The 19,806-nt window shown below is 45.7% G+C and overlaps 1 protein-coding gene across 1 annotated transcript in view; it reads left to right on the top strand.

The window, feature by feature from the left end:
* Positions 1-19,806, top strand: part of DHRSX (dehydrogenase/reductase X-linked) — a 170,848-nt gene that overhangs the window by 102,977 nt on the left and 48,065 nt on the right. Inside the window, exons 4-5 of the mRNA XM_053579543.1 lie at positions 4,406-4,507; positions 10,877-11,084. Of these exons, the coding sequence (XP_053435518.1) occupies positions 4,406-4,507; positions 10,877-11,084 (310 nt within the window). The remainder of the gene's footprint in view (positions 1-4,405; positions 4,508-10,876; positions 11,085-19,806) is intronic.

The raw sequence follows: 19,806 nt of genomic DNA, 5'->3' as shown, positions 1-19,806 counted from the left end.
GGTGTGTGTGTGTTTGCATGAATGCACATGTGTCTATACGTATTGTGTTTGCATGTATACATGGGTGTTTGTATACATGCGCTTGGGTATGTGTGCGTTTGCATATATTTGCATGTTGCTCATACATATGCATATATTTGCATGTTGTTCGCATGCATTTGCATGTTTGTTCGCATATGCATACATTTGCATGTTTGCTCATGTACATGCATATATTTGCATAATTATTTGCATACATGCATATATTTGCATATTTGCACATATACACACATGTGTGTCTTTGCATGTGTATATATGTGTGTTTGATACATGCATGTATATATATGTGTGTGTGCATATATGTGTATGTGTGTGTGGCACAATTTCTTCATCCACTCATGAACTGATCAGCCCTTAGGCCAATTCCATAGCTCTGCAATTATGAATTTTGCTGTTGCAAACATTCAGTCACAGGCCTCTTTTTCATATAATGAATTCTTTTCCTTTGGGTCTGTCCTCCGTAATAGACTTTCTAGATCAAATTGTATTTCCACTTTTGGTTCTTTGAGAAAGCGACATACTGTTTTCTGGAGAGCTGTACTAATTTCCATTCCCGCTAACGGTGTACAAGCATTCCTTTTTATTTTTATTTTTATTTATTTATTTTTTTTTTGAAACAGTCTTACTACCCTGTTTCCCCGAAAATAAGACAGTGTCTTATTTTAAGGAGTGCTCCCAAAGATGCGCTAGGTCTTATTTTCAGGGGACGTCTTATCTTTCCTGTAAGGAGGTCTTATTTTCGGGAAAACAGGGTATGTTGCCCTCGGTAGAGTGCCGTGGCGTCACAGCTCACAGCAACCTCAAACTCCTGGGCTTAAGCGATTCTCTTGCCTCAGCCTCCCAAGTAGCTGGGACTACAGGCGCCCACCACAACACCCGGCTATTTTTTGGTTGCAGTTCAGCCAGGGCCGGGTTTGAACCCGCCACCCTTGGTATATGGGGCCCGCGCCTTACCAACTGAGCCACAGGCGCTGCCCACACAGCTTACCTTTTAATGAGGTCAGACTTGCTTTTTTTATGCTGATGTGTTTTCCTTCCTTGTGGGTTCTGCGTCTCAGTCAGCCCTCTGTCAGATGTGTAGTTTGCAAATAGTTTTCCCCATTCTGTAGGCTGTCTGGTGGCTCTGTTCTTGCCTTTGCTGAGTAGAAACTTTTTTATTTAATTAAGTACTGTGAATTTCACAGCTGCACAGGTTGCATTTCCATGGTTCTCCTTTGTGAGACCAGGCTTCCCCCGGTGTGGACTCGCTTAACATCTGCTGGGAGTCAGAACAGAGGCACCTGCTCCCAGGATGGGTTTTGACGTCAGTGGACCTCATTTCCTGGAGCTATGCAGGGCCATGACATGGCAGAGTTATAGCCAGGGTCCCTGTCGGCATTGTTCTAAATATCACTTGTTAGGTCCTAGGCCTGACCTGTGGGGTGAAAAACCCCAGGTTTGGGGGCCCCCAATCTGCATTTAAGCCACCACAACCCCCCAGATAATCTGAGACACCCCGCCACGATGGCTTAAGAAACACCAGGCTGCTTAGTCACATACAACTGACCCATGAACAATGTAGGTTCACCATGTGTGGATTTTATTTTGTCTCTGCCATGCGGGACACAGCAGAACCCAACCCTGCCTTTCCTCCAGCTCCTCCCCAGCCAACTCAAGGTGAAGATTTTACTGCTGATCTGATTTAGCATAATGAACAGAAAATACATTTTCTCTGGTTTTGATGTTGTTAATAGCACGATTTTTTCTCTTCCTTACTATAAGAATACACATTACTTATAAATGTGCATTTTTTTAATTATTTTATTTATTTATGTATTTATTTATTTTTGTTGCTGTTGCAGTTGTCGTCATTGTTTTGGCTGGCCGGGGCCGGGTTCGAGCCCTCCAGCCTCAGTGTATGTGGCCGGTGCCCTTACCCACTGAGCTACAGGTGCCGCCTTATTTATTTATTTTTAGAGACAGAGTCTTGCTCTAGTGCAGTGCCATGGTGTCCTTATAACTCACAGCAACCTCAAACTTTGGGCTACAGGAATATTACTGCTTCAGCCTCCCAAGCAGCTGGGACTACAGGTGTCTACCACAATGCCTGTCTCATTTTTCTATTGTGGGGGGGGGGTAGAGATGAGATCTTGCTTTTGCTCAGGCTGATCTTGAACTCTTGAGCTCCGGCAATCCACCTGCCTCAGCCTGCCAGAGGGCTGGGACGACGGGCATGAGCCACTGTGCCCGGCTGTGTGTAATGTGTAACTGCTGACATTATGGGTAAGGTTTCTGTTGACGATGGTCTATTAGTAGTTAAGTTTTTGAGGGATGCCAAAAGTTTTGTATGTGGATGTATTTTGCAGGGTTGGCCTCCCTAGCCCTCTGCATTGTTCAGTTATATACCCCACCAGGGAGGCAAGAATACTTATTCAACACAGCCGGAGTCGGGTGCATGATATGGCTGTGATGACACAAATTTATAAATACCATTAATTTATTCTCTAAATTAATCTGGCGGCGTGAGAGTAGCTAAATAGGATACCCACGAGTACTCACAACTACTCAGAGAGGGAAAAGAAATTCTGATCTTTCATTTGCATTCCCCTTCTCTGGCAACATAACCTGTTTCTGTTTACAGGGCGGCAGTTAACCTTGTTCCTGGATAAATATTACTGCAGGTGTCTGACATAATAAAGACCTGTTATCCACAACAGGGTAACCCGATATCAAAACATTGTGTTCTGGGACTCAGAGGCTCACGGTGGGGCAGGCAGGGACCTACAAAGACACAGCTCTGTCCATTCCCCGTAAGTGATTGCAAAACGGAGGTCCAGCTCTGATAAAGACAATTAAGTGAGGCTTGGGGGTCAGTAGAAACATACATAAGGATAAAACTAAATACTAATGAATGGACGGTCTCTACCGCAAAACACGGTAATGGACTAAGTTAAAAAAAAAATTAGTCTTGGAGACCACCCTGAGCAAGATAGAGACCCTGTCTCTACTTAAAATAGTAAAAATAGCTGAATGTGATGACAGGTGTCTATAGTCCCAGCTACTCAGGAGTCTGAGACAGGAGGATTGCTTGAGCTATGATGATGTCTGTCATTGCAGTCAACCCCAGGGTGACAGAGTCTGTCTCAAAAAAAAAAATTTAATCAAAGAAACTCTGTTGGGTGGCGCCTGTGGCTCAGTGGGTAGGATACCAGCCCCATACATTGAGGGTGGTGGGTTCAAACCCAGCCCCAGCCAAACTACAACAAAAAAATAGCCGGGCGTTATGGCGGGCACCTATAGTCCCAGGTATTTGGGAGGCTGAGGCAAGAGAATCGCCTAAGCCCAGGAGCTGGACTAGGTTGCTGTGAGCTGTGATGCCAAGGCACTCTACCATGGGCGACAAAGTGAGACTCTGTCTCTAAAAAAAAGATGGTGGGAATCCCACCTCATTTAATAAAAAAATAAAATAAACAAAACGAGACCCAGGAACAAAGCCCATTATTACTTTTATTTGTCTAGTTCCCCTAAATAGAAATGAATGTTTCTCTGAAGCTGCTCCAAGAGGCATGAAAAACGTCGTCTCCTGCAGCCCCCATCCCTGGTGTCAGTTGCTAAAATGCCGCCTGCCTCCCTCCCCGTCCCATGACATCATCCCCTTATTATTTTGTTTCTCTCATTCCCATGGTTAGACCCCTGTCCTTGATTAGATTTTCATACTTTGTCTCTTCTTGGAAAATTATTCATGTCTTTGAAATTTCCACCTTTTGGTTACCAATGTAAAGTATTCTCAGGACATGGAGAAACAGAAGCCTGTAATTTGAAGGCCGTTTTCACGGGGTACTTTGGAGTCCAAGAGGACCCTGGACTCACCGCGCCTGTGGCCCTTCTCACCACATGCATCCTTGACGTGGGTTCCAGGGCGACGACGCAGCTTAACTCCCAGCAGATGTGATTCCTCCATGTCCGGGGCAGAATGCCTGCCGCCTATGTCTGGGCCGTAGGGGACTTTGTTCTCTGCTCTTTGTTCTCTGGGACTTTGTGTCACCTGCTGTGAGGGCGGGAGCCCAGGATGAGTGTGACTGTTCAGTGGGCATCTGTCCCCCCCATATGGCCATGCTGCGGGCAGGTGCTCAGTCCTGAGTGATCTCACCTCACTGCAGTGTCCCCCTTCCTGCCAGCAGGACTCTCGACAGGAGGCAGCTCCCAGGGTGGCTGTGACTCACCGCGGGTCCCTCTGCCATCCGCCACCATCTTGTGCCCGGCTGGTTTTTCTGATCCAGCCACTTTCTCTCCCCACCAGGGGGATAGACGTGGCCCTCTTAGCACTCGCTTTTACCTGGGCCGGGCTGGGAGATGCCGACCCCGTGCTTTTTCTCTCTCTGTACAGTGGAATTTTTGTACTGTGACCTGGCTTCCATGAGGTCCGTCCGGCAGTTTGTCCAGAACTTCCAGATGAAGAACATGCCTCTGCACGTCTTGGTGAACAATGGTGAGTCCTGTGAAAATCCCCACAAGCTGCAGGCGCATCCCACCGGGAATTCTCACAGCCATGGGAGAAAAGCCCTTTGGTGCCGTGGGGTCCCCGTGAAAGTTACAGGACACCCGTGCCCTCCGTGGACCCTTCATTACATGAGTGTGCTGGTGCCTGTCATGAGCCAAGTGCCCCTCAGGACACCGTATTTACAGGAATGTGTTTGCCACGGCATGATCGGCAGAAACAGCGCTGTTTGCTTCATTCCTACTGTGTTATTTTTTATTAATTAATTAATTTATTTATTTATTTTTGAGACAGAGTTTCACTATATCACCATTGGTAGAGTGAGGTGGCATCCCAGCTCACAGCAATCTCCAACTCTTGGGCTCAAGCGATTCTCTTGCCTCAGCTTCCCAAGTAGCTGGGACCACAGGCACCTGCCACAACGTCCGGTTATTTTTTGTTACAGTTGTCATTGTTGTTTAGGTGGCCTGGGCCGGGTTTGAACCCTCCAACTTTGGTGTATGTGACCGGTGCCGTAACCACTGTGCTACGGGTGCCACGCTACCTGCTGTGTTTTTATTCTGCACTTTTAAAGAGGTTGTCCAGGCGGTGACAACCCTCAGCTTCACTGTCGACGGGAGCACCCTTCTCACCCAAGCTGCCTCTTCCCTGGGATGCCCAGCACCTTGGAGTGCCTGGAAAGCTCTGGCACTCCAGAGCGTCAGTGCCAGAGCTGGGAACGTCCCCTGCATCCCAGAAGCCGTCAGGACAAACACTAGTCCCACCAAGGTGGCCCAGTGGAGACATGGAATGGACCCACCACCTGCCCAGGGTGCTGGGCCCTGGGCAGATGCACCTTCATTCTGCAGGGCTGTCCAACGTTTTTCTTCTCTGCAAAAATTGGAAGAGCAAGTGTTTCCTGGGGCCACCCAGAAAATACACAATACTAATGAAACTAGATGAGCAAAAGGAAAGGTCCGTGCCTACTGTCCACTATATCTGACTCCACAGTGAAGCAGAACAGGCCGCATAAAGTCAGCTTGTGCTCCCCGGGCTGCAGGTTGGACACCCCTGACAGAGGAAGGGAAGGATTCTCCCCATAGTTGCCTGCCCTGGGGTGTGTACCAGATTTGGCCTTGTTGGATGACCCGTAAGTGTCCTTGAGGCAACTATGTTGGACCTGCCAGTTTCAACTTATGCAAATAGGTCTTTTAACTATAGCCAGTCCCAAGGTAGGGTGCTGGCAATGGTATTGTTTAGGGTCCAAGAGGGTAGAACAGGGTCTCCAGCACTTCTCCAAACTATGTTCTCCAGCATCTTCCCCCCAAAACTCCTGTTAACCAGTCACATGTCTTCACTGGTCTTGAAAATCGGCGCGAGCTGAGCTCCAGAAAGCACATTTCCAAATCCCATGAGCAGCCAGACTTTGTGCTTTTCTTATCTTTATTCTTAAAGAAAGTGATTCAGGCTCTGCAAACGTTAAATACTTTAGGCTTACGGCGCTTTTTAAAAATGTCAGTTGTTAGCACATTGCAAACAGAGCCAGATGGCCTCTTTCTGGCTTGTTGTGGGAAGCTTGTAGATTTACCCGATGATTGCAGAAATGATCAATGGGTTCTTTGCTTTGCCTTTTATTTTTTATTTTTATTTATTTATTTATTTATTTGAGGCTGAGTCTCACTGTCTCACCTGGGTAGAGTGCCCTGGCATCATAGCTCACAGCAACTTGAAACTCTTGGGCGCAAGGGATCCTCCTGCCTCAGCCTCACAAGTAGCTGGGACTGTAGGCATTTGCCGTGATGCCCAGCTAGTTTTTCTATTTTTTGTAGACACAGAGTCTCACTCTTGCTCAGGTTGGTCTCGAACCCCTCAGCTCAAGGGACCCACCTACCTCAGCCTCCCAGAGCACTGGGATTACAGAAATGAGCCACCGTGCCCGGCCTTATTTTTATTCTTAAAGAGAGTGATTGAGGTTCTGCAAATGTCAAATACTTCATGCTTAAAACGTCTTTTTATTTCTTTTTTTTTTTAATTATTATTAAGTCAAATACGCATAGATACTTGGGAATACCGAGAGACCTGGACACAGGTGCAGATACACAAATACACAATATCCGAAGAAGCACACACACATTTGTGTATGTACTCACGTCTCCACATATGTGTAAAACACACAGGCACATAAACCCACATGCTTAGACACGCACAGGCAGAGAGGAATATTAAGCAAGTGGCCTCACGTACAGATAAACAGCAACGGTTAGAGAATTGCATTTGCACACGTGAGCTTGTCTCTGTATAAAGTGCACAGACTCCTAAACACATGTGCGTACACCATTGAGGAACACTTAGGAACATGGGTACAGGTGGGGATACACAAAACACACAGAGAGATATGTACACATTTATATGTGTGTGCATATAGGTGTCCATATAAAATACAAAGACGTGCACATGTGCAAATACATGTACTCCAAGGAGTGAGCGGGGAAATTGGCACATATACGGTGCACAAGCCCATGCAGATATGTGTGTAAATAAAACACACACACAGATACAATCACATACACAGATGCATGCACACAGAAAAATTCTCCCATGTACAGATACAAATGCATGCACATCAACCATTAGATACACGCACATCTACCAATAGATACAGACCCGTAAACATGTATAAATAGATACTTACAGGGTGGACACAAAAGTTCATGTACAAATTCAAATACTTCACTATATTCACTATATAAACTTTTTAATAGTTTATATATGTGTATGTATCTGTTTGTATATATACAGAGTGGACCTAAAGTTGATGTACAATTTCAAATAGTTTACTATTTAAATAGTTTACCCTGTATGAGGAGGTGGAGAACTTGGACAGGTGGATTTCAGGGATGTGGACATGGTCCTGGGCACCCAGAGGGGAGGGGTCCAGCCCAGGCGTTATCTCATCCTCCTGGGACTCCGTTGACTATAGTAAACGATCTCAAATTGTATGTGAACTTTATGTCCACCCTGTACATATACAAATAGACACATATATAAAGACATATATGTATACAAATAGGTACATGCACTTGTACAAATAGTCACATACATAGGGATAGATGCATAAGTGTATACACAGATGCGTACACATATAACACATATACAAATGATATCTAGATAGATACATAGGTATGCAAATAGATACACACACATAAATAGATACATACATACAGGGTAGTTTACTATTTAAATTGCATGTGAACTTTGTGTCCACCCTGTCTATATAGAAATAAATTCACACATACAAATAGGTACATAATGTAGACATAGATACATTTGTATATAGATACATGTGTAGAGACATAGATACACGTGTATACAAATAGATACAGACGTATACAAATAGGTACATATGGAGACATAGATACATGTGTATACAAACAGATACACACATATACAAATAGGTACATATATAGTCATAGACACGTGTATACAAATAGATACACACACATAAAAATAGGTACATAATGTAGACATAGATACATTTGTATATAGATACATGTATAGAGACATAGATACACGTGTATACAAATGGATACAGACATATACAGATAGGTACATAACAGACATAGATACATTTGTATATAAATAGATATATGTATAGACACGTGTATACAAATAAATACATACGAATAGATATGTATAGAGACATAGACACATGTATACAAATAGATACACACGTATACAGATAGTTGCATATAGAGACATAGACACATGTGTATACAAATAGACACACACATATACAAATAGGTACGTATATAGACATAGATACATTTGTATATAAATAGATTCATATAGAGATAGATACATATGTATACAAATAGATACACACAAATAGGTACATAACATATACAAATAGGTACGTATAGAGACATAGATACATGTGTATACAAATAGACACACACATATACAAATAGGTACATATATAGTCATAGACACGTGTATACAAATAGACACACACACATAAAAATAGGTACATAATGTAGACATAGATACATTTGTATATAGATACATGTATAGAGACATAGATACACGTGTATACAAATGGATACAGACATATACAAATAGGTACATTTAGAGACATAGACACATGTGTATTCAAATAGATACACACATATACAGATAGGTACATAACAGACATAGATACATTTGTATATAAATAGATATATGTATAGAGATAGACACGTGTATACAAATAAATACATACAAATAGATATGTATAGGGACATAGACACATATGTATACAAATAGATACAGACATATACAAATAGTTACATGATATAGACATAGACACATTTGTATATAAATAGATACATATAGAGATAGACACGTGTATACAAATAGATACATACAAATAGATATGTATAGAGAGATAGATACATGTGTATACAAATAGATACACATATATACAAATAAGTACATAATACAGACATGGATACATTTGGACGTAAATGGATACATGTATAGAAATAGATACATATATATACAAATAGATATGTATGTCTATAAATAGATACACACATATGCAAATAGATACCTACAGGGTAGACCTAAAGCTTGTGTGCAAAACTATACTTATTTTAAATTGCACATGAACTTTAAGTCCACCCTGTATAGATACAAATAGATACATTCACAGATACAAATAGCTACACGTATACAAATGCAAATGCCTACCTGTGTGAAAACACAAACACAGGATATGTGCATGTACACAGGGCTGTGTCTGTGTGTGTGTGTGTGTGTGTCAATCAAACACATACAACAACACATTTGCAAATGTGAATGGTGCAGAAACACAGCAGCGTGTGGTAATGCACAATCCCAGTGCACGTCTGGGCTTGCCGTTTATGGACACATTCAAATCCATACATAGCTATAAACAGTGTCCTTACATAGATGTACACATACGTGCAGTTACCTGTTTTTTTTTTGCAGTTACAAACAGAAACGTACAGTTGTATGAAGGCAGGTATGGAAACATATGTGGGTGAGCCTAGACACGCATGCACACTGCTCACATGCAAATTCATAGTCCTATATGCATGCATGCCGTGGTTACTGTGCATACAAACCTGTGTGCATTTATAAGTCTGCGTGCATATTCAAGAATGTGAACACACACCAGCATGGAACCATGCATATGAGTGCACATATTTGAGTCAATTAAGCATATATGCAGATATACCAATGCACGCCTACGTAGACACATGTCCACATGTGAATATGTACGTGTCCCATACATGTGCAAACACACAGCATCCCACGTGCATGCATAATTCACATAAATACACTGCTCCATGTATGTGTGCATGTAAACACATACATATATATACATGTGCACTCTTTTTGTTGTTGTTGTTCATAGTTTTTTATTTTATTTTATTATTTTAATTTCATTATTTTTATTGTTAAATCATAGCTGTGTACATTACTGCAATCAAGGGGTACAATGTGCAGGATTGGTGTCACAGCTCACAGCAACCTCCAGCTCTTGGACTTAGGCGATTCTCTTGCCTTAGCCTCCCGAGTAGCCGGGACTACAAGCACCCTCTACAACACCCTGCTATTTTGTTGTTGTTGTTGTTGCAGTTTGGCCAGGGCTGGGTTTGAACCTGCCATCCTCGGTATAAGGGGCCGGCGCCCTAGTCACTGAGCCACAGGCGCCGCCTACATGTGCACTTATATCTGGGCGAGCTGGCCTGCTTTAAGACGGGGTCAGTGTGGGCCAGGCATGTTGCTGACATGCATGTGTTTGAGGTCAGACCCTTGTGGAAAGAACTTAAGGGCAGCTGGGTAACTTGCCTTTTCTAGGGAGGGGCATGCTGTGAACCTGGGAGGCAGAGAGTACAGGGATGATTTTGTTTATGGAATTGTGACTCATCAGGCTGGGCCAGAGCTGAGGTGAGGCTCAGCTGTGTCCATACTCGGTTCAGCATTTCTCACAGGATAGCTGAGGAACTCATGGGATGCTCAGTGGAGGGGGCAGTGCCATAGCAACTGTCCTTGTCCAGGAGAATTAACTTCCCAGACACAAGTTTGGGTGACTCAGAACATCCTCCGTCTCCTAGGTGTGTTTTGCTGTTACCGTCCAAGTCACAGCACAGATGTGCAGAGGCACAGAGCAGAAAGGGATGTCGGGGATGGCCAGGCACCTCCCACCATACCCAAGGCAGTAAACCAAGTCCCAGGAGGATGAGGTGATGCCTGGGCCCGTCCCCTCCCCTCTGGGAACCCAGGACTGCGTCCACATCCCTGAAATCCACCTGTCCAACTTCTCCACCTCCTCACCCAGTCTGACCCTCCCTGAAATTCTCCTTGTGTTCCCAGCTGGGGTCATGATGGTTCCGGAGAGGAGGACCCAGGACGGATTTGAAGAACACATTGGCGTGAACTATCTGGGGCACTTCCTGCTCACCAATCTGCTCCTGGACACCCTGAGGGTGTCTGGATCTGCCGGCCAGAGTGCCAGGGTGCTCACCGTGTCCTCGGCCACACATTACGTCGGCGAGCTGAACATGGATGACCTTCAGAGCAGGTGGGGTGCACCTTACGCGTGACCTTAAAGGTGTCTGAGGGGTTGAAGGTTACTGGCCTCCTGCATTGGCTGGGATGGTCCTCAAGCATCGGGCGAGAGTGCAATGGTGTTATCTTATTGTTTGGATAAGGGGACACCAAAGTCGAATGTAGAGAAGAATGTACAGGTATATGTAAGCTCTCTCTTCTCTGCTCTGTTGCAAATGTCACCCACTGAATGTGTGGGAGGCATTGCTGTGACTCTTGGTGACCTTGAAAACACTGCTTTCTAATCACGGCATCCCTTTTGTGGATTCCTTCTGACACTCCCTGAAGGATAACAGAGATCGCTCTCTGAGAATAGGAGCCTTCCTCTGTTTGGGCTGCTGTAGCCAAGTGGTTCTTAAATACAGGCAGGCGTCACTCACGGCTCTGGAGGCTGAAGGTCCCGGAGTGACAGGTGCTATGAGTGGTGGGGACTTAGCTCCTGGTTCATAGATGGAGCCTTCTCACTGTGTCCTCACATGGTGGAAGGGGTGAGGGAGCTCTCTGGGGCCCCTTTATAAGGACACTGAGGCTTACAAACCACAGACATTTATTGCTCACCTCTCTGGAGGCTGAAGATCCCAGTGTGGCAGGTGCTGTGAGTGATGGGGACTCACTCCCTGGTTCATACATGACGCCTTCTCACTGTGTCCTCACATGGTGGAAGGGGCGAGGGGGCTCCTTTGAGGCTTGCAAACAACAGATAATTATTGCTCACAGCTCTGGAGGCTGAAGATCCCGATGTGGCAGGTGCTGTGAGTTGTGGGGACTCACTCCCTGGTTCACAGATGGAGCCTACTCACGTGTCCTCACATGGGGGGAGGGAGCTCTCTGGGGTCCCTTTCTAAGGACACTGAGGCTTACAAACCACAGACATTTATTGCTCACCACTTTGGAGGCTGAAGATCTCAGCATGGCAGATGCTGTGAGTGGTGGGGACTCAGCTCCTGGTTCATAGATGGCGCCTTCTCACTGTGTCCTCACATGGTGGAAGGGGCCAGGGGGCTCTCTAGAGTCCCTTGATAAGGATACTGAGGTTTATAAACAAAAGACATTAATTGCTCACTGTCCTGGAGGCTGAAGATTAAGATCTTGGCTTGGGGGCGGCACCTGTGGCTCAGTGGCCACCTGGGGCACCGCCAGCCCCATATACCAAGGGTGGCGGGTTCAAACCCAGCCCTGGCCAAACTGCAATGAAAAAATAGCCGGGCGTTGTGGCGGGCACCTGTAGTCCTAGGTACTCGGGAGGCTGAGGTAAGAGAATCGCTTAAGCCCAGGAGTTGGAGGTTGTTGTGAGCTGTGACACCACAGCACTCTACCCAGTGCAACAAAGTGTGACTCTTTCTCTAAAAAAACAAAGATCCCAGCATGGCAGATGCTGTGAGTGGTGGGGACTCAGCTCCTGGTTCAGAGACGGCGCCTTCTCCCTGTGTTTTCACATGGTGGATGGGCAACAGAGCTCTCTGGGGTCCCTTTTATAAGGACACTAGTCCCATGCACGTGGCTGAGGACCACATCACCTCCTAAAGGCTCCCCCCAACACCATCACCTAGGGATTCTGTAGAGCAGTGGTTCTCAACGTTCCTAATGCCGCGACCATTTAACACAGTTCCTCATGTTGTGGTGACTCCCAACCCTAAAATTAATTTCGTTGCTACTTCATAACTGTCATTTTGCTACTGGTATGAATCATAATGTAAATATCTAATATACAGGAGATCCCCAAAGAGGTCACGACTCCCCAGTGTAGGGAGATAAACACTCAAACCCACAGCTATCAGACTCATGTTTCTGTTTCTGTGTGTGCAGGCAGCCCTGACGTTACAAAGCCTTAACATTGCACTTGGAAAGACCTCGGTGCTTGGCTGTCTTGGGGTCAGATTTGGCAACCAGACTCTGGAATTTACAGCAGGGCAGGGCACTCTGGTCACCCTCAGGCCTCAGAATGCTAATGCCTGAAAGGAGGTACAGGGCCTGTGGGCCAGTGATGGTAGGATGTCCCTACACAGTGAGGGTGGTTTGGAAGGAAAGAGGTCTGTGGGGTTTCTGAGGATGCATTCATCTGTCTACTTAGACACATTGAGCGCCTGTATGCATCAGCGCCTCTGCAAAGAGTTATGTGATGCGGAGCCTTGCTGGGACTACCCTGTGAAGGGGTGGATACCACGGGAGGTGGCAGGGGACGGATGTGTCTGTGGCTGGTGGACACGGGGCAGGTCCCGGGGAGGAAGGGGCTGCCCAGACCTGGGCATCTGATGGGCCCTTCAGGGAGGGCAGAACCTGGCTGGAGCTGCTCCTCCGTGGTCCCCTGCAGGTCCGTGCACATGTGTATAGTCACATGCCAGTGTGTACGTGTGACTACGTTCGTGGGACGCCCATGCACAGGTGGATATTTGGGAACGTGGCTGTGTGCCTGTGCACTTGTGTGTGTGTGTGTGCGTGCATGCGTGTGAACTCGTGAGTGTGCCAGGGTGCTTAATGGTGTGTGTGCCTGGGCAGTGTGTGCACCGAAGTGTGAGAACTTGCGTCTGCCAGTGTGCTGGTGAGTTTGCACAGTACGAGAGCACTGTGCATGGGGGTGTGCATGCTGAGTACACAGTTTGTGCCTGAGTGTTTGTCTGTACATGTGTAATATGTGGTGTGTCTGAGTTTTTACTATACTTGTAGCAGTGTGTGTGTGCACATTTGTGCACTTGTGTGTGCTCGGTACAGACGTATGCACACGTCCGGATCTGCGTCAGGGTCTGTGCATGTGTGTGTGTGTGCATATGGACTTGTGAACATGCGTGTGTCTCCTTGGAATGACTGTGTGGCCTGAGGCCTATGTCGTGAAGTGTGAAGGGTGGCTGGGGTGTTTCAGTGGGACCCACTGAAAACAGGGTCCCACTGAAAACCCTCTGTGGGACCCACAGCCTTCCTGTCCTGACTTGGGGCCCCTGTCAGAGCTGGAAGCAAGGCCAAGCCACCACCTGCTCCCTGTCCTCACCCTGTGGGCTGAGAGGGTCAGGCCCTGTGCATGGGGGTACAGGGTCCTGGGAGGATGCAGGAGGGGCCCGGGGCTCCACACAGCCAGGAGCACCTGCCATAGAGACATCTAACTGCGTGAGGGAAAGAGTCGGGTGGACGGTCTGCAGGTGTGCCCTATGCAGGCAGTGTCACCGCTCAGCGCACACACACAGACACGCCTCCGTGGCCTGCTGCTGTGTAGCCTGTCAGTTACTCTGGGAGTTATTTGTGGCTTCACATGGTCTGCCAAAGCAATCTCTGGTCTAAATAATGAAAAACAGATAATACCCAAAATAACCACACTTGGCAGAAATTGTTAATACACTTGCCTTGTAAAGAATGTGGATGTTTAGGGAGCATTTTCATGTATATTATAAGACTTTGACCTTATTAAAGTCTTGTAACAAAGAAGAGACAGAACATATTATTATATGCAATTAATAGTAGAGAGTGGTGATTGCTGTGAAAACACCAGAAAGGCTTTGATAGCCTTGCTCCTGTGCCGGGAAGTCATGTGTGGAGAGATTTATCTGTGTCCTAACCCCAGACCTTATGTGGAAATAGAATCTTTGCAGACGGGATTAAGTGAAGATGCATTTGTGTGGCCCCTTAATGCCTTAAGAGGGCTGTTTTTATAAGATGAGCAGAATCTGGAGACAAAGAAAAACACGGCAGAGGAGACACAGACTCAGGAGAAGCCACATGGAGATGGAGGCAGAGACTGGAGTGATGTGGCCACAAGCCCAGGGACGCCAGGAGCTGGGAGAGGCAGGAAGGAGCCTCCCCTGGGGCCTGTGGAGAGAGCGGCCCTGAGACCCCCTTGATACTAGATTTGTGACTTCAGGAACTGTGACAGCACACACGTGTGTGGTCCCTTGCTAGGGCAGTCCCAGAGAGCATCAGGATACAGATTACAAAGTGGACACAGGGGCTCTGGAGTCCAAGGGGCAGAGACTCGGGGCCTCTTTTAACATGCGTTCCCGATGCTGTTTTGTCCAAGTGTCTCCTCCTTTCTAAGCCTTTTTTTTTAAAGTCCACTCCAATATAACATGAGGATTATAACCTCGAACTGTCAGGCGTCAGGGACTAATGCAGGCAGCTGGACGCAGAGGAAGGCCTGCCCTGGGTAGGGTCTGCCTGGACATCTGTCCCTTTGTCTTACATACACACAGCTCAGGGATCAATCCTCGGCCAGTTTTGTCTCCCTCAGAGGAAGAAGAGGCACGTGGTCAGGATGGCTGCTGCCGTTAAAGGTGATGAAATAAATAGCATGAGGTTTGTATCAGCTTGTCTCTGGGACTCTCAAACCACTGTGGAATATTAAACACAAGAAAATGGGTTTCTCTGAGGAGAGAGTTAGGCTGGAAATTTGTCAGTGCAAAGAATCCTCAGACCCCAACCACAGACATGAAATCAACTCACACCAGTGGCTCTGAGATAGTTGAGAAGAGGAGCTGATTGCCACGGAGGGCCCCAAGGATCCTCACAGAGCCGGGAATCATCTGTGGTTTGACCTGTCCTGTGCAGGAACTTTAGAATGCACACGGAGGGCCCTGAGATTCCCCGCAGAGCCGGGAATCATCTGTGGTTTGACCTGTCCTGTGCAGGAACTTTAGAATGCACACGGAAGGCCCTGAGATTCCCCGCAGAGCCGGGAATCATCTGTGGTTTGACCTGTCCTGTGCAGGAACTTTAGAATGTACACGGAAGGCCCTGAGATTCCCCGCAGAGCCGGGAATCATCTGTGGTTTGACCTGTCCTGTGCAGGAACTTTAGAATGCACACGGAGGGCCCTGAGATTCCCCACAGAGCCGGGAATCATCTGTGCTTTGACCTGTCCTGTGCAGGAACTTTAGAATGCACACGGAGGGCCCTGAGATTCCCCACAGAGCCGGGAATCATCTGTGCTTTGACCTGTCCTGTGCAGGAACTTTAGAATGCACACGGAAGGCCCTGAGATTCCCCGCAGAGCTGGGAATCATCTGTGGTTTGACCTGTCCTGTGCAGGAACTTTAGAATGCACACGGAGGGCCCTGAGATTCCCTGCAGAGCTGGGAATCATCTGTGGTTTGACCTGTCCTGTGCAGGAACTTTAGAATGCACACGGAGGGCCCTGAGATTCCCCGCAGAGCCGGGAATCATCTGTGGTTTGACCTGTCCTGTGCAGGAACTTTAGAATGCACACGGAGGGCCCTGAGATTCCCCGCAGAGCTGGGAATCATCTGTGCTTTGACCTGTCCTGTGCAGGAACTTTAGAATGCACACGGAGGGCCCTGAGATTCCCTGCAGAGCTGGGAATCATCTGTGGTTTGACCTGTCCTGTGCAGGAACTTTAGAATGCACACAGAGGGCCCTGAGATTCCCCGTAGAGCCGGGAATCATCTGTGGTTTGACCTGTCCTGTGCAGAAATTTCAGAATGCATAGCTGGAGATGACAGAGCCAAGTGTGGGAATGTTATGTTGGTCAGTCCGTCACTGACAGGGGCAGAGAACGTGCATTTTGCTGAATGGTAGACCTATACTGGAACTCAGTCTGTTCACATCAGACCAAGCCCTTGGGGTTCAATCCTATTTCTGGATTGAACATGGCTGCCCATGATTCATCAAACCAGCATAAAAACGGACGATGTCCCTGCCTCTGTGGGTTTTCATTCTGAAGGCTGCCGTGTATACACATTAAATACAACCAGCCATCTGGGTTGTCTGAGCCACGTTAGAACCAGTCATGTGGGTTCTCTGAGCGCTGCTCATGAACTCTGAGCCATGCCGGGATGGGTTCCTTCAGCCTCACCAGGATGAGCCACACATAGCTCTACTAGGATTTGTTTTCCTTTTTTCTTTTTAACAAAATAAGCAACTTTACTTAGGATTACAGTTTACTACATGACAGACATTTCTGTAATCATATGCAAAAAAAGGATTCATGCTATCCCAGGAAACCTCAGCATTCGTGGGAAGTAATTGCACACGGGTGTGGTGTGCGGGCAAGCAAATTAGGCATAGTTTTGTTCTTTATTTAAGTTTTCTTCCATAAAGCCAAACAACCAGACTCTCATTCTATCATCTTACTTTTTTTTTTTTTTTTTTTTTTTGCAGTTTTTGGCTGGGGCTGGGTTTGAACCCACCACCTCCGGTATATGGGGCCGGCGCCCTACTCCTTTGAGCCACAGGCGCCGCCCCTGTTGTCTTACTTTTTTAAAAAATGTTTACCAAAGGGTGATGAGACCACACAGGGGTGTCCACACTTTTTTCTTTGGTGCCACACATTGGAAGAAGCACAGTTGGTCTTGGGCCACGCGTTACATACACAAAACACTTAACAAATGCTCATGAGTAAAAGAGAAGGCCCAGGCATACTTTTTTCTTTTTTAACTAAACAACTATTTATTTAGCAGAATACTTAACACTTTACATACATTATTTTATTTATACAACCCATAAAGGAAGCATTTTAATTGCCACTAAAGATTTCCTGAATGTCAAATCATCAATAGATGATAATAGCCAAACCATGGAAGAAGCCCAAGTGCCCATCGACCCACGAACGGATTAATAAATTGTGGTATATGTACACCCTGGAATACTATGCAGCCTTATAAAAGATGGAGCCTTTACCTCTTTTAGGTTTACATGGAGGGACCTGGAACATATTCTCCTGAGTAAAAGTCTCAAGAATGGAGGAAAAAGTATCCAATGTGCTCAGTACTTCTAGGAAACCTCCTTAGATTTACTCACACTTTCTTATGAAAGATAGAACACAACTATAGCCCAGGATGAAGGAGAGAAATGAAGAGGTAAGGGAGGGGAGGGGAAGGTTTGACTGAGGGAGGGTAACAGGTGGGAACACACCTATGGAGCATATGACAAGGTGCAAGTCAAATCTGTCAAGTGTAGAACACAGATGTTTTGGCACAATAATCAAGTAAATGAGGTGAAAGCTATGTTGATTGGTTTGACCATGCATACCTTTTTTCAGAATCTGATGCCGCAAAAAGGATAGAAAAAGTGTACAACTGCTGGGAAACCATGGTGACTCAAATCCTGCGCCCCTCCTTGGGCCATAGCTGTCCTGCAGAGAGCCCTGTAGCTTCCAAAGTGGACAGTGCTCTCCAATCCTGCTAAGACAGGGGATTGATGTGTTATGTCCCTAGTCCATTAATTAGGTGTTTTTATGCAGAAAACATTACTTTCTTAGCCATACGAATCTATTAAAATTTGCAAACAACCTATTTGGGGGGAAAAAACAGGTCTAAAGAACACATAACAATCTGGGAAGAAAAAATCGCCCACCTATATAACTGATACAAGATGAATATCCTTGATATAAAGAGATTTGTAGAAAGAAAGGAAACCGATAACAGCCTGAAATTGTCTTTAAAAAGAGTCATGATCCTCCAAATCTATGAAAAGAAAAATCTGTTATCCAACCGTAGTAACTACAGAAATATACCTGCAAACATTGGCATATTAATTGAGTAAAGAAAGCTGAGGATTGTTATTATCAGAAAAATGCATTGTATGTACATGTGTGTCTATAATGATATATTAGTTTCGTAGAGTTGCCATGATAAAGCTCTACAAACTTGAAAAAACAAAACAGAACTCACATTATCAGCACAGGGCTATGCAGGTTGGACACCCCTAAAGGAAGGGAGCTTTGATAAGGAAAGTCCTTGGATGAGCAGGGTCAGATAGGGAATTTGATAGAAATGCATTTGGTCACATCTGCCCAATCCAAGGTCTAGGGCTGCAGTCCAGGCCCTCTGAGGGGCCATCTGCCCTCTCGGGAGCTGACATGTATGCAGGCTAAAATCTGAGAACCACTTGAACTTAAAACATACTGCTTTTTTTTTTTTTTAAATGTTGTATGAAAGATTCGGTTCTTGGCTTGCACCTGATGTAAACACCACTGCCGGTAATTAGTGTTAATTGCCAAGATTGATTTGCTGGCTTGGAAAATTAGCATTCTCCTGGAGGCATAAATCACAGCCTCGTTAGAGGGTTGCAGACATCAGAGAGGGTTGTTTACCCAGGCCAGAACTTGTCTCTTCCACTTGTCTGTACCAGAATGTTGCCTTGGGTCAAAATTTCAGAAGAAAAAGGAGAAAGAGTGAGTTGTACATGCTTTGTGATTAACGGAACTCCCCAACAAATGGATAACTTTACTGAAAAATAAGTTGTGTTTTGGGGTTAAAACGCGACGTGCTATTTCAGATGGTTTTATTTCCAGTTTGCCAAACCTTATACTGCCATGTTCCTAGGGATCATTTCAGATTAGATGAGAAAAGGTAAAAAAGGAAAGGAAAAGCAAAAAGAAAAAAAACAAACTCTGCAATGTTCATGATTTAGGCTAAGGGGTGTCTGCTGCAGTGGTTGATACAAAACAAATACACCTGTTTTAACAGCAGTTCAGGTTCCAAGCAGGAAGAAAGCTTCAAAATAGAAACTAGTAGTTTTTGAATTTGAGGAATAGTGGACAGTATATAGCTATTTCTTTTTTATCATCTACCCAATTCTTTTATTTTTGTAAATTTTTTGAGATTGTTACATTTAAGTTTTAAAGCAGTTTGACTTTTTTTTTTTTGCAGTTTTTGGCCTGGGCCGGGCTTGAACCCATCACCTATAGCATATGGGGCCGGCTCCCTACTCCTTTGAGCCACAGACGCTGCCCTAGCAGTTTCATTATTGATAGC

Source organism: Nycticebus coucang, chromosome X, assembly GCF_027406575.1.
Source record: "Nycticebus coucang isolate mNycCou1 chromosome X, mNycCou1.pri, whole genome shotgun sequence".
In the NCBI taxonomy this organism is placed as follows: Eukaryota; Metazoa; Chordata; class Mammalia; order Primates; family Lorisidae; genus Nycticebus; species Nycticebus coucang.
Note: the sequence above shows the minus strand (reverse complement) of the source record. Positions and strands in the feature narration are given on the sequence as shown.